We start from the raw sequence: 17,189 nt of genomic DNA, 5'->3' as shown, positions 1-17,189 counted from the left end.
TTTTAGCATACTGTAACGCTTAATTGATATAGACCATCTGCTGTAGATCCGTTGTTGAGGGAATGCAGACTGCTTCAGGAGGTTCTATTAATTAAACGCACAAAATCTCGGGTACGAGCTGTGTTCGCAAGGAGAGCGCACGGGACTGCGCATAAGCGCTAGTGACGCACTCTTGCAAGCTAATTTCACCAGCGTGTTTCTGGCAAGTATTAATCAATAATAGTTGCTGCGAAGGCAACTCTATTCTACAGCGCATACAAAAGGTAGGGCACACTTTTATATGGGCCCTCCTGCACAGTTCTCACTAGACTGGTTTGTACTCCATAAATATCTAATAATAAGCTACATATATGGTCTGGCAAGCCTCCTGCTCCCTTAGATGCTGAGCAGGGTGGCCTATATTCTTAGAGTGCCGATGTGGTGATTCGCGTCCATGTCCAAAAGCCATCGTGTGCAACTATGAAAGAACCCGGAGAACTCGAAGGGCCCAGATCCTCTATCCGGGGCTATCCTTTCTATTCTTAGCCTGATAAACCAGTGTTTGTGGTGAAAGGGGCAGGAGAGTACTCTTGGGAGAGGAAATTGGGATCTGTCGCTAGCTGTTGACTACGATTTTATATGCCGTTTTGTATATGGCGTGGGTAGGGAGGCTGATCTAGCCTCAGTCTTGTGTATGACCATCAGCATGCAATCAGATAGAGTCGGCGACAAGCGGTTATATTCCATGCAGCCTTCAAGATCCCTCCACGGATCCTTGGCACTGAGGGACTGGTTGCATGCAGATCTCCTGTCGTATATTGAAAAATGCTTCCATTATATGTTGATTTGAAGAGTCCACCTGATTCTTTGTCTGTTTGCGCATATCTTTAGCGAGAATGCCTTCAGCCAAGTCATAGCCACCCACATTCTTTTTGTACACCTTAGCGTAAGCCTCACATATTCAAGTGTCAGGGCCACCTGACGAAGTTCGGCGTTCAAAGTGCTGGGCAGACAAAAAATATAAAGTGCCAGAAGAATTATGCGTTTAGCGCGGGTGGCAAATATGTTGACCAGTTCGTGGCCAAAAATGTCCACGGCAAGCATTGGAAAATGCGGGTATGAAGAAGCACAATGGTACCGAGAGGCAGAGTAATATACGTCACGGGCTTGAAGGATCCTCACTCAAAAATGTAACACTCATCAAGCAAGGCGTAGTTCTAAACGTGTAACTGTTTGCCGGCCTCATTCTGGCTTGCATTTGCCTTTCAATGGCGTCTGTTATGTCTCCCTCGACGCCTTGTGCCTTGTAGCTCATGCGGTCACTGTGTGTATATGTGCCCTGAACAAATGCAATGTGAACACCTTTTGTGCAACGTTTCGGGGGGGCTAGCAGCCTTGAGGCGTACCCGTCAACTGGCCTTTCTCTGCGATTGATTTACTCTTTGCTAGTTGTTGTCTTTTGTCTACCTACTGGTGTTTCAGAATTTCTCGGTTTTTGCCCTCTTAGGGTTAAAGTACACTCTCAAATTCGATTAGTAAATGCCCCTCCATTTTCGCTCAACAGCATGACCCTACACATTGACTGCCGCAGCAAGCGCTGCTGATGCTGATCCTGCAGCTGCAGCAACGCTGTACAGTAGACGGGGAGCAACGACATACATATCTCTGCAGTTTCAGATGCAAACCATTGCATGAGATACAATGCCCCTATAAAACAGTTAGCATCCAGCTAGAACATTCTCAACTAGCTAGCGATAAATAGTTAGCTAGTTGGCTAGCCCTTAAGTACAAGTGACCACGTCCGTCTGCACGAGGAGAGGATGATGGGCAGATAAGTGGGTGGTCCGTATGCAGGCTGCCATCGACCACAACTGGAGGCAGTACCGTTGGGCGGCAACGATCTAGGGGTTTGGACTTTGTGAATCGGCAGCTTCGCGTGCTTGATCAATCAAGTCCCATTTTTCTCTGTTGTGCTTAATGTGTCTGCAAATAACATTCTGCACCCGCGCTTTCGCCTCCGAGTTGTACACGACGGCTGCCACTTCAGTAAATAGCGGTTCCACGAGCACCTTGAGGAAACCGGCCTACGGGTAAAGAGGCGTAGCAAGACTGTCAAACTAGCTCAGCAAGTGCGAATAAACACTCCGTTCCAGGAGTTGATTTACAAGAAGCACAAAAAGATTGTGAGAGAGACAGTAACAAACGTGAAAGGGGAAGGCAATGGGAGGAGAGGGGCCAAAGGAGGAGAGGGTGCGGAAAAAGGCATGGAATTAGGTCCTTCAAAAGAGCGAGCATTGAGAAATGACACATTTGTTGCCTCTTGCAGCTGCAGCGGCATCCGCAGGTAGCATCCGCAACTGTGCAGACGTGAAGCTTACACACCAGACACACACGTCTGTACGCATGCACACACGTACGGACTCCGAGGTGCTGCTTTACCTGGGATCGACTAAATTCGTGCTTCCTGAGTCTGTCGCAGAGATTTGAAACTGGCAGCCCCAGTCTCTTTTCTTCATCCCCCTGAGGCATTAGAGTCACATAGACACTTGGGACGTTGAATGCAGAACAATCTCAAACCGTTTATCTCCTCTACCACGGAGCACGAGCCCCTCACTGTTGGCATACCTGCAAGTAAAATTCTTCAGCGAGTCTTTCCGACCACTGCTTGTGCTGTTCCCAGTTAGTCGCTGCGTGCGCCAAGTCTGCAGCCTTGATGCACGCCTTGAAAACCATCCACCTGTCATCGTTGCTTTCTATGATATCGAAGTTCGGAGTGTGCCGGCGAACCTAAGAAACCAAATGCCACGCCACTCCATGAAGTTATTTGCTGTGCTGAACTTCAAAGATCCTCATATTTACGCACGCATCCCTAAGCACAAAGCTGTACGCCTGACATATCCGCATCGCGGTACGTCCTGAGGACGCGAGTTCAAATCGATCGCCTTCTCCAGCGTGGAGCCTCGCTCCCTCCCAAGCGAAACGCAACGCATGGACGCATTTCGCAGTAAAAGGACGGTACTTCGTACTCTGAGGTGGGAGATGAAGTCAAAGTGCTTCTTCATATCGGTGGCAAGGATGAGTTCGATCGTGTGTTGGCGAATGTACTGGAAAACTTCTTTTTTCAGGCCGAAAAAGATATTTCCATCGTGTTCCGCGGCGGTCCTAAAGCAGCATGCTGCGTGGTAGTTCTCCAACACCGAAATATCGTTATATGTAATGGCCAAGGGGGACCGAACGTTAATGAGATACTGATTCGTCAGCCCCGGATGGCCCAAGTCGTGTGCAATGCAGCCAACTACAATGCAAATCTCGTCAGCATACGTCAAGCTGTCCAAAGAACACCGCACACAACACAGCAACTGACATGGCACCTCCTGCCGCTCCTGCCAACGCGCCTGAATGTAGCTGCGCACCCACCCTCGTTGAACAGGACCAAGAAGAAAACGCCAAATACGGCGCTCGACAGCCGAAGCAGAAGCCTATGACTTATTTGCGTGTAACGGCCAAATTCTTCGGCGGGGGCGCTGAGTGCGCATGCTCTACCTACTCCTTCTTGTTGGGAATCACGTCCCCAACGATACACCTGCAGCAGTGCGCCACCATGGCCGCATGGGTTGCGTTGTGATACAGGTTCCTGCTGCAGTATTGCTGCTGCACCCTTTGCACGAAGCACCGGACTTGGCTGCGCGTGCACTGCAAACCTTCCCGCTGCAACAGCGGCAGCAGCATCAAGTTGCCCACAATCACGAGCGCGTTGCTTTTTGATTGCTCTTCGATCTGCAGCACAGCGGCAGCCGGAGGAGGCAAAGTAAGCTGCAGAGAAAGAGGCAGCTTCTGAAAGCTAAGGAGGGCGACAGCCAGCGCCAATAACGCGAAATTGCCGGCGACGACACAATAAGCTCCAGTCGCATTGCCCTCAGATGCTGCCAAAGGAGCAGCGCGTGCACCAGGAGCACACAGCCGCACCATGAGCATATCAAGGTCCCACGTAGTACCCAACTTCGTCCTCAGCTCTTCAGCCGCAGAGGGAGGCAGCTTGTCGATAAGCCCCTCTGGATCATCTAGGTGAGAGCCACCAGCGCCGGTAGGAGTGAGCGACATCGGAGTAGCAACAGCAGAAGCTACTGAGGCTTGGCCTCGTGCAGTCGTGCTGGGGAAAAGCGTTGCAGCCACTGCAGTTGGTGCGATCGCGAGCGCCGGAACTCCCGCGGAAGACGAGGCAACCCCAGGAGCAACAGGGGGTGCATGGGCAGCGGCAGCGGCAGCAGCAGCGGCGACTTGTCGAATCGTCGTGGAAGCCGCTGAAGGGCCAGTGGCTAATGAGGGGCTGCGGTGCCGCCACTCAATGGGTAGGAGAATGTTTGAGTCTTCGACTTCGGGAACGAAGCGGATGAACTCGCGCAGCTCCTCAGTGGACATCTCCGCACGGTACACATTGTGTACATCTGTCACGATCTCTAAGACTCTGTCGTCAGAGAAGGGCATCGCACAAACAACCACGCACGACTGCATGGATCCTAAGCAACTAATGGTTCTGTCTGTGCATCTTCAGCGGGCAAAAAAGGGACCCTAGAACACGAAACTGCTTGCTGCAGGAGGGCGCACAGCCCGCTCCACATCCGCCTCCACGCGCACGCGTGAGCTTGCGCGCTTGCCGCTCTCTGGGGGACGCCTCTGAAGCTCGTTCGACGCTTACTTAGCCTGCATGTCTGCGACTTCTTCGATCGCTACCTGAACCGCAGCAGAGTCCGGAGGGGCAGACGCCGCAGCGCGGCGAAGCAGGGCCTCCGAGCGCCGCACAAACAGAGCCAACTTTTCAATACCAGTGCGAGCTGAATGCTGCGAGCGCAGCTGACGTTCTGTGTCGCGCAGCAAGCACATTGAACGCTGCGGCAAACGCGCAAGAGGGGCAAAAGAGAGGCAACCGCTGGCATACGCGCCTTCCGAGAAAGGTGCTGCCGCCCGCAAGTCCCACCAACCGGAAGATCGTATCGTGCGCAGTGCAAACACCAGACAGCAGCGACGTAGCAAAGTTGGAGCAAACGCATGCATGAGCACGGCTACACGGGTGTTAAGTGCCAGTACACGCAAACACACGCATGCACACGCAAGAAGAGACGCGAGGATGCTCGGGAGGCGCAGACCCGTGACATGGAAGCGCCACCGGTGGACTTGTGCAGCCGATAGGAGCATGCACAGCAACTGAAGGAAGCGAATTCAGCTGCAGAGGAAATACTGAGAGGCCGTACGCGCCAGCGGAAGTAGAGCTGCCTATGGGAGATCTCCGTCTGCACTCGGCCCAGTAGCCCGCAGCACAAAAAAACGCAAGACGAGATTACGCAGACAGGCCTGCACAGATACACACACACACACACACACACCCGCAAGCAAGTGCTCGACGGCCAGATGGGGGGGTAAGCAGGCCGCTGGGGTTGTCAAGACATAAAATTCGTGTAGCGACGCAACCTATATCGGCACGACGAGGTGCACGCGCCGCTGGCAGGCCCATGCCGTGGAGATTGCGCATATCGCGAGTGGATACGCAGCGCGAAGCACAGCGACAGGCGTGCGCGCACGGGGAACTACGCAGGGTGCTGCATGCAGGGAGTCCAAGGGGTTTTTGAACGAAGAAAGCGAAAATATACGTGCTGGCTCAACTACTTCACAAGGCCTCCTCGATCCCCCGTATTCGCCTCATGGCAAGGGACTAGTTGCCCCTTTATAAGACGTGGAGGACGAAGGCGGGCAGACAGTCCGCCTCCGCAGCTGCCCACACCCCAGAGCCTTTGAGCGTGCACTTGTGAACAGCGGTGTGGGGTTGGCGTCGCAAGAAGGCGCGTCTAAGACAGCTTGAAAGGAGCTCTAGGGTGGCTGCAGTTGCACATACCCCAGGTAGTTGAGGCCATGTGAGTATGCGAGTGCGCAGAATGTCAGCGCTCCGACGCAACTGGCGAGGTAGAGCAGATGGATGGGCAGGGAGACCATTGTTCTGCATGCGCACGCGCAGCAGCCGAACTTATGAGCACAATGAACATCTTCACAGGCGTGCTGCCGTGCAGCTAATACACCCCAAGCCACGCAGCCTTGTGTAGACCTGCGTCGGAAAGAAAGACGAAGGGGGTGGGGACGACTTTTGGAGCGCTGCTGCAGGAAGGCAGGAAGGCGTACCTAACCGGCAGCATGAGGTCGATGATAAGCGTGTGGAAGAGTGTCACAAAGGACAGCAGAATCAGCTCCGCCGTGCAGGCGTCTGTGCCCGTTGCCGCCATGACTGCCGAGTCTACGTCTGAAGCGCACATCCTGACCGCTGCACAGACTGCCCCTCCTTCCCCGAAGCTCGACGCATCTCGTCGGAGCCGTGTGTGTGCTGGCTGCGGAGAGCAACCTGACTGTCGCTGCGCGCGAGCCTTGCACCCAAACCCTCCCCGCGCTCACCGAGCATCTCGACAGCGACGTATTCGCCAGGAAGCTTGTCAATTGAGGCCTCAATCTCGTTGTGCGTCTGCACGGCTTTGCAGTTGCTGCAGTGCATGCTATGCTCCATGGACGTTATCAGCACCACGGCGCACAGACAGATGACGCGGCTCAGAAAAGCCTACAAACCGCAGCAGCCGCCCCCAACCCCGAGCGTTGTGCCCTTGGAAACAACTCCACAGCATCCTACCCCGTGAGCGCAGCAGGCGCGTGCCGCCCCTCACTCCCCCTCGGCTCGCGACTGCCATCTCGTGTTCCTTCTGCGTCGTTCCTGCTACCCGCAGGCCAAGTGCATTTGCTCCCTGCTGCTTTGCGGTTTGGAAGCTGCGCTAAATAGTGCCTCCCGAACAGGCGCGACGTACGATCGATAGGATGGACACGGCAAACGCCTCCAGCTTGTTCTTCACAAAAGGCAGCTTTGACGCGATTGCGAGGAAGCCGTAGAGCAGCACGAGGATGGAAAAGCACAAAATGATGCACAAAAATACCAAGTCGCTCATCCTGAGGCTAGGCCACTGCAACCGATCGACGGAAGATCCTGAGGAGAGCACCGCATGATCTTTAAGACAGCATTTTGTGAAAAAAAGCTTTTTTTTGGAGGCAGCGCACGCCAACCGAAAGCTCGAAGGTCAAGGCAGCTGGAGAGTTTGCACGACTCGCGCTGAAAGCTCGACGGCAGTACCAACTGACTCGCGAAAACGCATGCAAACGCATGTGCATCGCACCCCGCTGCGTCGGGCCTGTGCCGCGATGCACACCGCTACCCGTCGATCGATCTAGCGGCTTGCAGGCGCCTTAGATAGGCTTCCGCCTAGCATGTGGTTAGTCTACAATTAGTCTACAATTAGCACGCAGTTAGTCTACAATTAGCACGCAGTTAGCCTACAATTAGCATGCAATTAGTCTACAATTAGCACGCAGTTAGCCTACAATTAGTCTACAATTAGCACGCAGTTAGTCTACAATTAGCATGCAATTAGCACGCAGTTAGTCTACAATTAGTCTACAATTAGCCTACAATTAGCCTACAATTAGCACGCAGTTAGCCTACAATTAGCACGCAGTTAGCCTGCAATTAGTCTACAATTAGCACGCAGTTAGCCTACAATTAGCCTGCAGTTAGTACGCGCATGCCGAACTTCGGCTACGAGAGAGGGCTGCCAAGGGTTTAAAGACACAATTACCTTCAGAGACGAAGATCCAGGCAACTTGCATTAGATCGACAAAGAGCATGAGAAGGCCCACAACGAGGAGGCGGAAGGGGTATAAGGAGTTGAGGTACTGCTTGTACGCGAGTTCGTCAGTCTTGGTTGGAAATCGAAGGGGGTTTCTCGCAGCAGGGCGTTTTTTGAGCGGGGTAGAGCCCCCCCCCTGCTGCTGCTGCTGCCTCCTGAGTTCGGCATCCTTGGCGAACGCGGCTTTAGCGTCCGCAGTGGCAGCGCCGGCAGCTGCCGACCTGCTGCTGTCGCTGGTGCTGCTTCTGGCGGGAGCTCCCCCTGAAGCGGCCATCCCCTCGTCGAGCATCAAACACACGCTACCCCGCGAATAGAAGGGATCGCCGTCGTCTGTGGAGCGCGAGCGGCGTGCAAAGTCATCTCCCCCCCACAGTTCGAAGAAGCGCACAAGGTAGAAGCGAAGACAAAGGCAGCACGCATTGCTGCCGAAGGCGCTGCCGCTACTCTCCTTCGCAGCCTTGCTAGCAGCTGCTGGATTCGCAGATGCTGTGCACGACGAGGAGGAGCAAGGCACCTCAGGATCGGGGGGCTGTTTTGGCTGCTGGAAAGCACTCTTGGACTGCCGTCGCTCGTCGGGAGCAGCTCCCCCCGCCAACGCCTCGCTGCGCTCCTGGCTGCGCGCGACGACCCTTGGCGCAGAAGCTGCACTTGCTCTGCTGCTCTTGGTCACACTCCGAGTGCTGCTGCTGCTGTCATCGCAGCTGCTCTGAAGCCTAGCAGAAACACGAGGCCTGCCCTCTGGACTGGTGGCGTCAGCCGCAGGAGGCATTGCCTAAGGATGGGAGGAGGAGCACGCTGCCGCTGCCGCTGCCGCTGCTGCTGCCGCTGCTGCTGCCGCTGCTCCTGCTTCCCTCTCTGTTTAAAAGTGTGGGGTTAAGGGGCCTTGCCCCAGGCCCGTATGCATGCAACGGCGGCAGAAAACATAGGGGGGCAACCGCTGCTGCTGCTGCTGCAACAACCGCAGCTTCCTGTCGCTGCGGCTACAAGCCCACACGGTTCTGGAGCCCTTCCTGCGGCTGCGCTGCACTACGCTGCGCTGCAAAATGCTGCTGCCGTTTAAAAAGCGTCCACCTGCGCAAGGGCTGCAGAAGACGGCAGAGAGCAGGCTGCAGTGAGACGACTGGATGGCAGGAGGGCCCGCTCTGCGCGCCAAGAAGGCTGCTTCGGCACACCGCAGCAGCAATCTTGCCGGCGCGCGGCTTCGTCACGAAGGCGTTCTTGGCCTTGCTGCCCCTCAGAAGCAGCAATCGCTGCAGAGGGGCGCGGGGTAGGGGGAAGGAGGCGCTTGCGGCTGCCGCTCAGGCACCTGCTGCGATGCCAGCCGAGAATCGGGGGTGGCCGTGTGCTGCTGCCGCCCCTTCGCTCGCCGACAGGGGCCTGTTGAGGCGCTTTCAGCCGCACTTGCCCAGACAAACAAGGCCTAGGAGCCCTCAGAGAGGAGTTTCTGCAAGTTTAGGGGGGTGCCTTCCCGCCTGGCGTTGTGGAATGAAGGCCCCTGAGGAGGGTCCAGCAGCGCACGACACGAGGGCTTGGACTGACTAGGCTCGGTGGAGTGGCGGCTTCGGCTTCGCAGCAGAGCATTTAGAGTGCCATATACACCGGAAGACACTCTTTCCAGCATACTACTGGCAAGGCACGACCATCCCGGTCGATCCACGCCGTCTTCGCAGGGGCAGCAGCGGCTGCCGCAGCGGAGACCCCGCTGCCCCTGCGGCTGAAAACTGCAGGGGCTGTCACTGCCACTGCCGCTTGTCGGTTCTAAGGCTATTACTCGCGGTTATAATTGGATTATTCGCGAAAAAGGCCGCGGCAACTCGTAGTTTCTAGAGGGGTACGGGAGCCTCGGGGGCCTGAAGCGGCTAAGCCCACCGGCAAGCCGACGCCGCACCGGATCTGGACCGCTGCGTCTTCCAAGGCTCTGCGTGGGGCACCTCATCGCCTCATTCGTTTTGATTGATTGCTCCTCGCGTAACGAGCTGGTCGGCCTGCGGAAGGCGTCAGGCAGAAGACGGGCTCAGGCTCCAGCCCCCTGGGTGCGTTGCCGTGCCCCTAGGGGGGAGTCCAGCGTGTGGCTTTCCAGCGGCGAAACGCGCATCCCTCCCCACCTACTCAGTAAACTGGATACAAATAGCTCCCTGACAAGCTGCGTGGCCAGTGGGGCGCACTGCTCGCGTCGCATCCGCCACACATGCTCAAGTGACCCACAGGGGAAGCCACCCCGGTAGCCAGCCGCGCGACGTCTTAAACTGAAATCTAAACTCTAGAGACACAAACACCTGTCCGAGGCAGCAGCAAAGCTGAATGAAAAGGGCTCTCCCCGAAGTTACGAGCGTTAACATGCACATGTACGTATATGCACACACACAGACATACACATACACGTATATACATACATACAGACATGCACATATATGCATATACATACATACACGCACCCTCCGGAAGAAACAGTGTGTCTCCCCGCGGACGGCGCCTCCTTCGCACTTTGCAGCCCGACGCACAGACGTACAGCTACAAACGTGCAGCTACCCCTGCACCCGTGCAGCTACTACACACATACAGCTACGCACGTGCAGCCAGGGGCTTCCGATTGGTGTGAAGCGCGTTGTGCGTTTGGTGCGCGTCCTTTTCACATGCACTGTAGGGTGTTTTGGCCACTCTAGTCGGCTCCGCTGCTGCTGCTGCAGGGGCAAAGGCTCCTCCTGGAATGCTCGACACGTGAAACAGCAGGATATCCAGCACGTAGGGCCCTGCTGGCGTCTCTGAGGCGACTGCCCAGTCCTGCTGCTTCTGCAGCTGTTCAAGACAGCGGAGAACTGCGCTGTGCAGAAGCGAGCTCGAGACACCCTCGCCTTGAGGGAGCTCTTGCAGTGTCTCCTGCACCAACGCGTCCTCGGCAGCCGCGTCCAGAGCCTGCGCTTGCTGCTGCATCTGGTGCTGCACCTGCTGCCCCCAAAGCAGTTTGTGCAGCGCCGCATCTGCGAGCTGCAGCAGCACAACGGCGGCTCGCAGAAGCCCTAAAGGCAAAGCTGGGAGGCCGCCGGGCAGCTCAAGTGCCACGTGGAGGAGCACTGCGTATACCTGCAGCAAGGCGGCAGCGGGCAGCTGCTGCTGCGACAGCTGCCGCAGCGTGAGCTCTTTCAAGGCTTCCGACTCGGGGGAATACGCAGCTACGCCGAACGGGGAGCTCCAGTGTTGCTGCCGAAGCAGCGGCTGTAGCAGCGTCCACACGCAGTTCTGACCGCCAAGCGGCCTCCGCGGCTGCTCGCGAGACTCAGACGCCGGGCAGGGGAGCTGCTGTACTGCATGCAGCAGGAGAGCGCCATGCCACGACGCAGGAGCTGAAGCCCCCACAGCAGCGGAAAAGCAGCACTGCACCACGTGGCGAGGCAGAGCCTGCGAAGGCAGCAGAAGCGGTAACACGCACGAAAAAAGAGAGATAGAGATCGATAGAGAGACTGATAGATAGAGATTGATAGATAGAGAGAGAGAGAGCGGTGCAACACGGCGGCAGGCAAGCTGTCACACGGTGTCTGTACACCCGGCAGCGCTCCGGGGCTTGCCGCTGGTTTCTTTGCACAACAATAGAGGCCGCCGCTCTTACAACCACAGCGAGCGCAGCAGCAGCAGCAGCAGCAACAGCAGCAGCAGCAACAGCAGCAGCAGCAGCAGAATCAGCAAATGCACCTGCACTGCTAAGTTTGTGGGCCCCCGCTGCCGCCAGAGCCTGCTGCATGCACCCACTAACAAGGCGTCTGGACACAACAGCTGCACATCCGCCGTCTGACTGCTCCTAAGGCTGCTGCTCCTAAGGCTGCTGCTGCCGACGATGACTCGGTTTGCCTTGTTCATTTTGATGAGTGACACGAAGACACTTGCCAGGCCCTGAGCTGTACACACCTCCACAAAACGAGGGAGCTCTTGCAGCAGGAGCTGAAGAAGTTCTTCCCGCAAAGTCTCTATTTGCGCACTGTTCACGCTGCTGCTGTTGCTGTTGTAGGCGGCGGCCGTAGCCGTTGCAGCAAGTGCATGCATGAGCACAGCAAAGTGCTGCTCTCTCTGCAGCGCAGCCGTCCATTCCCGCCTTCTGCTGAGAAGGCTCTGTAGGATAGCCTGAGCCAGACGCAACGCGCACGCTGCCGCTGCACTGTCAAAATACGGCAGAAGCAGCTCGACAACAAGGCGGGGGCAGCAAAAGGGTGCTCTCCGCAGCCTCCGCAACGAAGGCCAGAGGCTGCAGCAAAGCGGCGCTTGAAAACGGCGGCTAAAGCAGGGCGTCAGAAAAGACTAACAGCGCGAGGAAAACGTTTGCAGGAGCAACAGCAGCAAGGCGAGAGGTGCTACAAAAGGAAGAGGAGCAAGATCAGCAGCGAGAGGAGAGGAGCAAGATCAGCAGCAAGAGGAGAGGAGCAAGATCAGCAGCAAGAGGAGAGGAGCAAGATCAGCAGCAAGAGGAGAGGAGCAAGATCAGCAGCAAGAGGAGAGGAGCAAGATCAGCAGCAAGAGGAGCTACCTCGAAGGTGTCGGAATCAATGCGCCTTCCGCGAGAAAGCGCGCGAAGACACAAAAGGAGCCCTTGAACACTGAATGCCGCTGCGTGTTGCCGCAGGAGCGCCGCTGCTGCGGCAGTTGCTGCAGCTACAAGAGGCTGAGGAAATGAGGGATGCTGGTGAAGCGCATGCAGCAGCAGCGTGGTCTGCTGGGCTGTGCATCTGTCTCCGACGTCGCCGCGTGAGGCGTCAGCGCTTTCTCGAGAGCCCGCCTTCGCACCAGCCACCTTGGGAGGTGCAGGCACAGCAACAGTGCCCTGCGTCTGCGTAGCACGAAGCATCTGAACAGCTCTCTCAGCAAGCCATCTGGCGTGGAGCGACTGGAGAGGCAGCTGCAGCCGCTGCAGCGCAGCGAGCAGCAGACTCAGGCCCTGAGGCGTCATGGACTGCAGCATGGGGGGGGGCTGCTGCTGCTGGCGTTCGAGCGCCTCCTTCTCGCCGATTTCCTCTGCGCGACTGACAGGGCTGCAGCTGCAGCAGACGCTGACGATGTCTGCGAGCAGCGGCCGAAGAAGGTGGGCTGCTGCGGCAGCGGCAGCGGCGTCTGAGCAGTCTGCTGCTACAGCGGCAGCGTTCGCCAGAAGGGATAGGTCCTGCTCGTTCATCTGGCTGAGAGGGGCCCCCCCCCAAGGGGCCCCTCTGCTTCTCGAGAGGGCAAGAACGCACTCGGTCATGGTCAGCCGCATGGTGGTGGCGTGGGAAGCAGCAGCTGCGTCTCGCGGAGCGGCACGCTGCGCAATCCTCGCTAAGGCGTTGCATGCAAGAGCAGCAGCCCGGGGGCCCCCTTCGTGCAGCTGCAGCACCTGCTGCTGCTGCAGCTGCTGCTGCTGCAGCTGCTGCTGTTGCTGCAGGTGTTTCCGGAGATGCGAGAAGAGGCAGGCCGCTGCAGCAGTGGCAGAGGAGCTGCTCCTACAAGGTGCCGCTGCTGCTTCAAGGGGATCTGCAGGTGTCTTGATGGCTGCTGATTCTGAACGAGGGGGCGCTGTGTCACGCTTGGAGGAGGCAGCGGCAGCAGCAGCAAGGCTACACAAACACAGGAATTCCTTAGAGTGTCGTTCGACGCGCGCAGAGGAGGCAGCGAACGCGATTGCCGTCTGTCGTAAGGCTCGAGACATTTCTCGCAACTCTAGGGAAGAAAGGCTTTGCAACAAAGCCTCCCCGCCGCTGCAGGCTGCAGGGCTTGTTCTTGGAGCCTCAACTACCCCGTCTGGAGAGGTGTGCATGCAGCGTGAGGCTCCCCACGTTCTGCGAGCTGCAGCTGGGAGATCCTCCCCCCTTGCCGCGGAGATGGCCATCCCCGACGGCTGCTGTCTGAGGATCTCAGGCAGGCATCCCTGCAGTGGTAGCTGCGGCTGTGTCTGCGTGGAGGCTTCCCGCGTAGCAGCAGGAGCAGTGGCGGGAGGCAGAGGGGAAGGGGGGGGGGCCGTACTAGCCTTCCAGCAGAGATGTTCAGTCAGCGTAGCAGGTGTCAAGTGGTGCCGTCTCCACAGCGGCTGAACACCACGGGGAAAAGACTTCCACATGGGGAGGTGTTGCGCGGGTAGAGGCTCCTTAAAGGTAGCTGTGGGGGATGCTCCTCGTTGCTGTTGCTATTGTTGCTACTGGTGTTGCTGGTGTTGCTGGTGTTGCTGGTGCTACTGCTTCGCGTTGCTGTTGTTGTTGCCGGTGCTTCTCGTTGCTGCTGCTGGTGCTGGTGCTGCTTGTGCCACTGCATCTCGTTGCTGCTGCTGCCTGCCTTGTGATGGTCATTCCCTCGATGCTTGGCTGCTGCTGCTGCTCTCGAGAGAAGCGATGCAGAGCCACAAGTGCCTCGCGCAGGGAAGCGCTTGCTGCTGTCCACTGCGCCTTCAGCTGGAGTTTGGGGAAGCCACTGCAGCCAGCGCCTTCAACCCCTCAAGATGCGTATAAAGGCACCAAGAAGCTCCTTTAGGGGGGCCCCCTGCCCCCCTCCCCCCTGCCCGCAGAAACCCAGAGGGGGCCCCCCTCTCCCGCTACTGGGGCCCACAGGCGTAAGCGGAGGCGTGCCCCCTAAAGAAGGCATAAACCACTCCAAAGCCTGCAATTCGAGGTTTGCGCCTTTTTTCAGGTGTATTTTGATGCAGAAGGAAGGTTCTTCTTCGGACTTGGAGAGGCTGCATCGGCTGCAGCGCATCTGCCACGCATCGAGAGCCTTCCGAAGGACGGCGCGGCAAGCGTGGAGGGAGGGAGGCTCTGCTGCAAATTCGACCCTTCCTCTTTTTTAGATGCGCTGTGCTTCACGCGCAGCCTCCAGCGCAGCAGAAGCGGCAAGGGCGGCAGCAAGAGCTGCGACGCAGCACAGCTCCCGCCGGATTTCTTCGCATGAGGCTTTGAGGCATTTTCTGCCGAGCATCCGAGTTTCCAACCAACCATGAAGCTTTGCAGCTTCAGGGCCTTGCGTGTGGGTGCGCTGCCCGGCTCTCCCTTTGGCTACGAGGTGTGTACGTCCTGCGAAGGCTACCTTACCAGGCAGGAACCATGAGCAGCGCGGTACACGTATCAAGGCCCCATGCATGCATGCAGTGTGCGCATGCAGGTAGAGGCAAGGCGCGTGCATGTGTTTCCTGAAAGCCCTGGCCAGTCCAAACCCAGCGATTTCCAGTGCTCTGCAAATGCTGTTGGTGGCTGCGCGCAGGTGCTCATAAGGCCTGCTGAGGTAGCACCCATTCGCGGAGCAGCAATGGCGGCAGCGATGGCTGCAGCGGGAGATCCTGCAGAGGCAGCAGAGGCTGCAGCTGCGGCAGCAGAGGAGGGCCGTGCGCTCTTCGTGTGCAACGCCCCCCTCCAGCAGCGGGAGCAGCAGCAGTTGAAGCAGCAGTTTGCAGCATTTGGTCCAGTTGAGGCCGTCTACGAGAAACTAACGGCAACCTCCAAGTCCTCTGGCAAAGCGGTACCCTTCGCTAAAACTCGCACGCCCTCGAGAGAAATATATATCTCTATAGATATTCATACACATTTAAATATCTATATCCATTTTCACGTCTGCCGCGTTGTCGCTGGCGGCCGGAGAAGGGAACGGGGGGAAGGGGGGAGCTTTCTCTGCTTTTAGCAGGGCCTGCTCCTTAGGGTGCAGGGGCCTTTTCAGCGCCAGCGTATGTATGTGTATGCGTGTATGTATGTCTGTATGTATGTGTGTATGTCTGTGTATATATATACGTGTGCATGTCTGTGTATATATATACGTGTGTATGTCTGTGTATATATATACGTTTGTATGTCTGTCTATATATATGTGTATGTCTGTATATATACGTGTATGTCTGTATATATACATGTGTGCATGTATGTGTGTGTTTTTCTTTTTGCGGCTTGCGTCTGTATAGGTGTCGTGCGTCCGTTTGTTGCACATCGTGTTCGAAGAGGCAGCAGCTGTGGACAGGGCTTTGGCGGCTGCGGTGCCTCTGGATCGGCGGCCTTGTTCAACCCCCACTGAGGGGCCCCAAGGGGCCCCCCCCTGCGGCTGGGGGCTCAACGATGTTGCAGGGCAGCTGCGCGCGGGATGCTGTGGGGCCCCTGCGAAGGAAGGGCCCCTGCAGTGGGCTATCGAGGCGGCGGCTCTGTTCAAGCCCCCGCGGAAGCTCAAAGCGTGGGTGACTCTAAGCTCAAAGTTCTCTTCATTTCGAGTTCTCCTTGTCTGCGCGTGTCACTCGGAGGCTACGGCTACGGCCTGCGACTGCAGTTTCTTCTCGTCTGTATTGGCACCCTCTCGCAGGATGCATGCTGTTTTTGACTGAGAGTAATATGCTTGTATATGTGTGTATGTGTGTATGTATGTATACGTGTATATGTGCATGTATGTATGTGTGTATGTATGTATAGGTGTATGTTTGAATGTATGTATGTGTGTATGTATGTATAGGTGTATGTTTAAATGTATGTATGTGTGTATGTATGTATAGGTGTATGTTTGAATGTATGTGTGTATGTTTGTATGTATGTGTGTGTGTGTATGCCGTGGCGTGGCGTGCGTAGGGAGGTTGACGCCTTCATGCGCAATTACGACCTGGAAAAGGACTTGAAGAAGCAGCAGCGGAAGGTGGCGGTTGTGGATGAAGACGGCTTTATTCTCGTGCAGGGGTAGCTTTCTCTCTCTTAGCTTGTCAAGTCATGGGCCTTAAGGCTTCGACACGGGAAGGGGGGGCAGGAGGGGAGGCTCTGCGGGGAGGGAAGGCGCTCTGCAGTCTTTTTTTGCAGCAAGAGGACACGGGTGTCTTCCTTTGCTGAGAGACTGCGAGGCGAGGCTTAGCGAGCAGCTGCATGTCATGAAGCTTTCGGGGAATGACTGCCGGGTGACTTTGTGTGCTGTGTGTTCTCGTGCGTGTGGCTGCAGCCCTAAAAACAGTTTGGGGAGTGGAGAGAACATCAAAGGCTTTCGCGCTGCCGAGTCTTCGAGCCTTTTGGCAGGGGGGACCTCCAGCGTCTTCAGAGCGCAGGCGGCGGGGGCATCGGCAGGCGCTGTAGGGGGCCCCCACCTGGGCCCCGCTGCGGCTGCTGCTTTGGGGGCCTCCACTGCGGCGGCAAACAAAAAGCGGAAGCGCCAGGAGAGACAGGCTGACTTCTATGCCTTTCAAGAACGAGAAGCGCGCAGAAGAAGTAAACAGAGGGAGAGAGGGAGAGGGAGGGGGGAAGAGGAGGGAGAGGGAGGGATGAAGAGGAGGGAGAGAGAGAGGGAGGGCGGAAGAGGAGGGAGAGAGAGAGGGAGGGGGGAAGAGGAGGGAGAGGGAGGGGGAGGGGGGAGGAGGAGGGGGGGGGGGAGGGAGGAGGGAGGAAAGGGGAGAAGGGGAGGAAGGGGAAAAGAGAAGGGAGAAAGAGAGGTAGAGTAGTAGAGCAGCGCACTAGACACGATGACAGGCGAAGACGGCAAGACTAGAGAGCAATGTGGTGAGTGTCGGCTGAGTTGAGGCGAGTGTTCGCTCGCGAGCACGGCAGCATT

General features: G+C 57.0%; 3 protein-coding genes across 3 annotated transcripts; 1 reads left to right on the top strand and 2 right to left on the bottom strand.

Annotated features, from left to right (window-relative positions):
• Window positions 1–1,880: 1,880 nt before the first annotated feature.
• Window positions 1,881–8,457, bottom strand: LOC113147346. Its single transcript, XM_026337600.1, has 12 exons — window positions 8,133–8,457; window positions 6,718–6,848; window positions 6,394–6,574; window positions 6,148–6,250; window positions 5,229–5,328; window positions 4,676–4,866; window positions 3,946–4,444; window positions 3,527–3,756; window positions 3,006–3,306; window positions 2,605–2,766; window positions 2,419–2,499; window positions 1,881–2,063 (listed from the first exon to the last, which is right to left on the bottom strand). The coding sequence occupies exons 1-12, from the start codon at window positions 8,455–8,457 to the stop codon at window positions 1,881–1,883; spliced, it is 2,487 nt and encodes an 828-aa protein (XP_026193385.1).
• Window positions 8,458–10,250: 1,793 nt separating this feature from the next.
• On the bottom strand, window positions 10,251–13,533 carry LOC113147345. The gene is made up of 2 exons (XM_026337599.1): window positions 12,202–13,533; window positions 10,251–11,084 (listed from the first exon to the last, which is right to left on the bottom strand). Exons 1-2 carry the CDS (start codon window positions 13,531–13,533, stop codon window positions 10,251–10,253), a joined length of 2,166 nt encoding a protein of 721 aa, XP_026193384.1.
• A 1,094-nt stretch (window positions 13,534–14,627) lies between these two features.
• Window positions 14,628–16,849, top strand: LOC34618629 (the record flags this gene model as incomplete). Its single annotated transcript, XM_026337596.1, has 5 exons — window positions 14,628–14,693; window positions 14,892–15,146; window positions 15,580–15,692; window positions 16,229–16,333; window positions 16,587–16,849. Coding segments are annotated over exons 1-5 (802 nt in total), but the record flags the coding sequence as incomplete, so codon positions are not given.
• Between the last annotated feature and the right edge of the window lie 340 nt (window positions 16,850–17,189).

The sequence above is a fragment of the Cyclospora cayetanensis genome, unplaced genomic scaffold (assembly GCF_002999335.1).
Source record: "Cyclospora cayetanensis isolate NF1_C8 unplaced genomic scaffold, CcayRef3 CcayRef3_contig_192, whole genome shotgun sequence".
Classification (NCBI taxonomy): Eukaryota; Apicomplexa; class Conoidasida; order Eucoccidiorida; family Eimeriidae; genus Cyclospora; species Cyclospora cayetanensis.
Note: the sequence above shows the minus strand (reverse complement) of the source record. Positions and strands in the feature narration are given on the sequence as shown.

Excerpts from the sequence above, each read along its gene's own strand:
- LOC113147346 (XM_026337600.1), bottom strand. The coding sequence starts at position 8,457 with ATGCCTCCTGCGGCTGACGCCACCAGTCCAGAGGGCAGGCCTCGTGTT. Across the intron at positions 4,445-4,675 it reads GTCGCAGACATGCAGGCTAA|AGTCTTAGAGATCGTGACAG; the intron begins GTAAGCGTCGAA and ends CTCTGACGACAG. Across the intron at positions 3,757-3,945 it reads GGGACCTTGATATGCTCATG|ATCGAAGAGCAATCAAAAAG; the intron begins GTGCGGCTGTGT and ends GCTGTGCTGCAG.
- LOC113147345 (XM_026337599.1), bottom strand. The coding sequence starts at position 13,533 with ATGGCCATCTCCGCGGCAAGGGGGGAGGATCTCCCAGCTGCAGCTCGC. Across the intron at positions 11,085-12,201 it reads TTGATTCCGACACCTTCGAG|GCTCTGCCTCGCCACGTGGT; the intron begins GTAGCTCCTCTT and ends CTGCCTTCGCAG.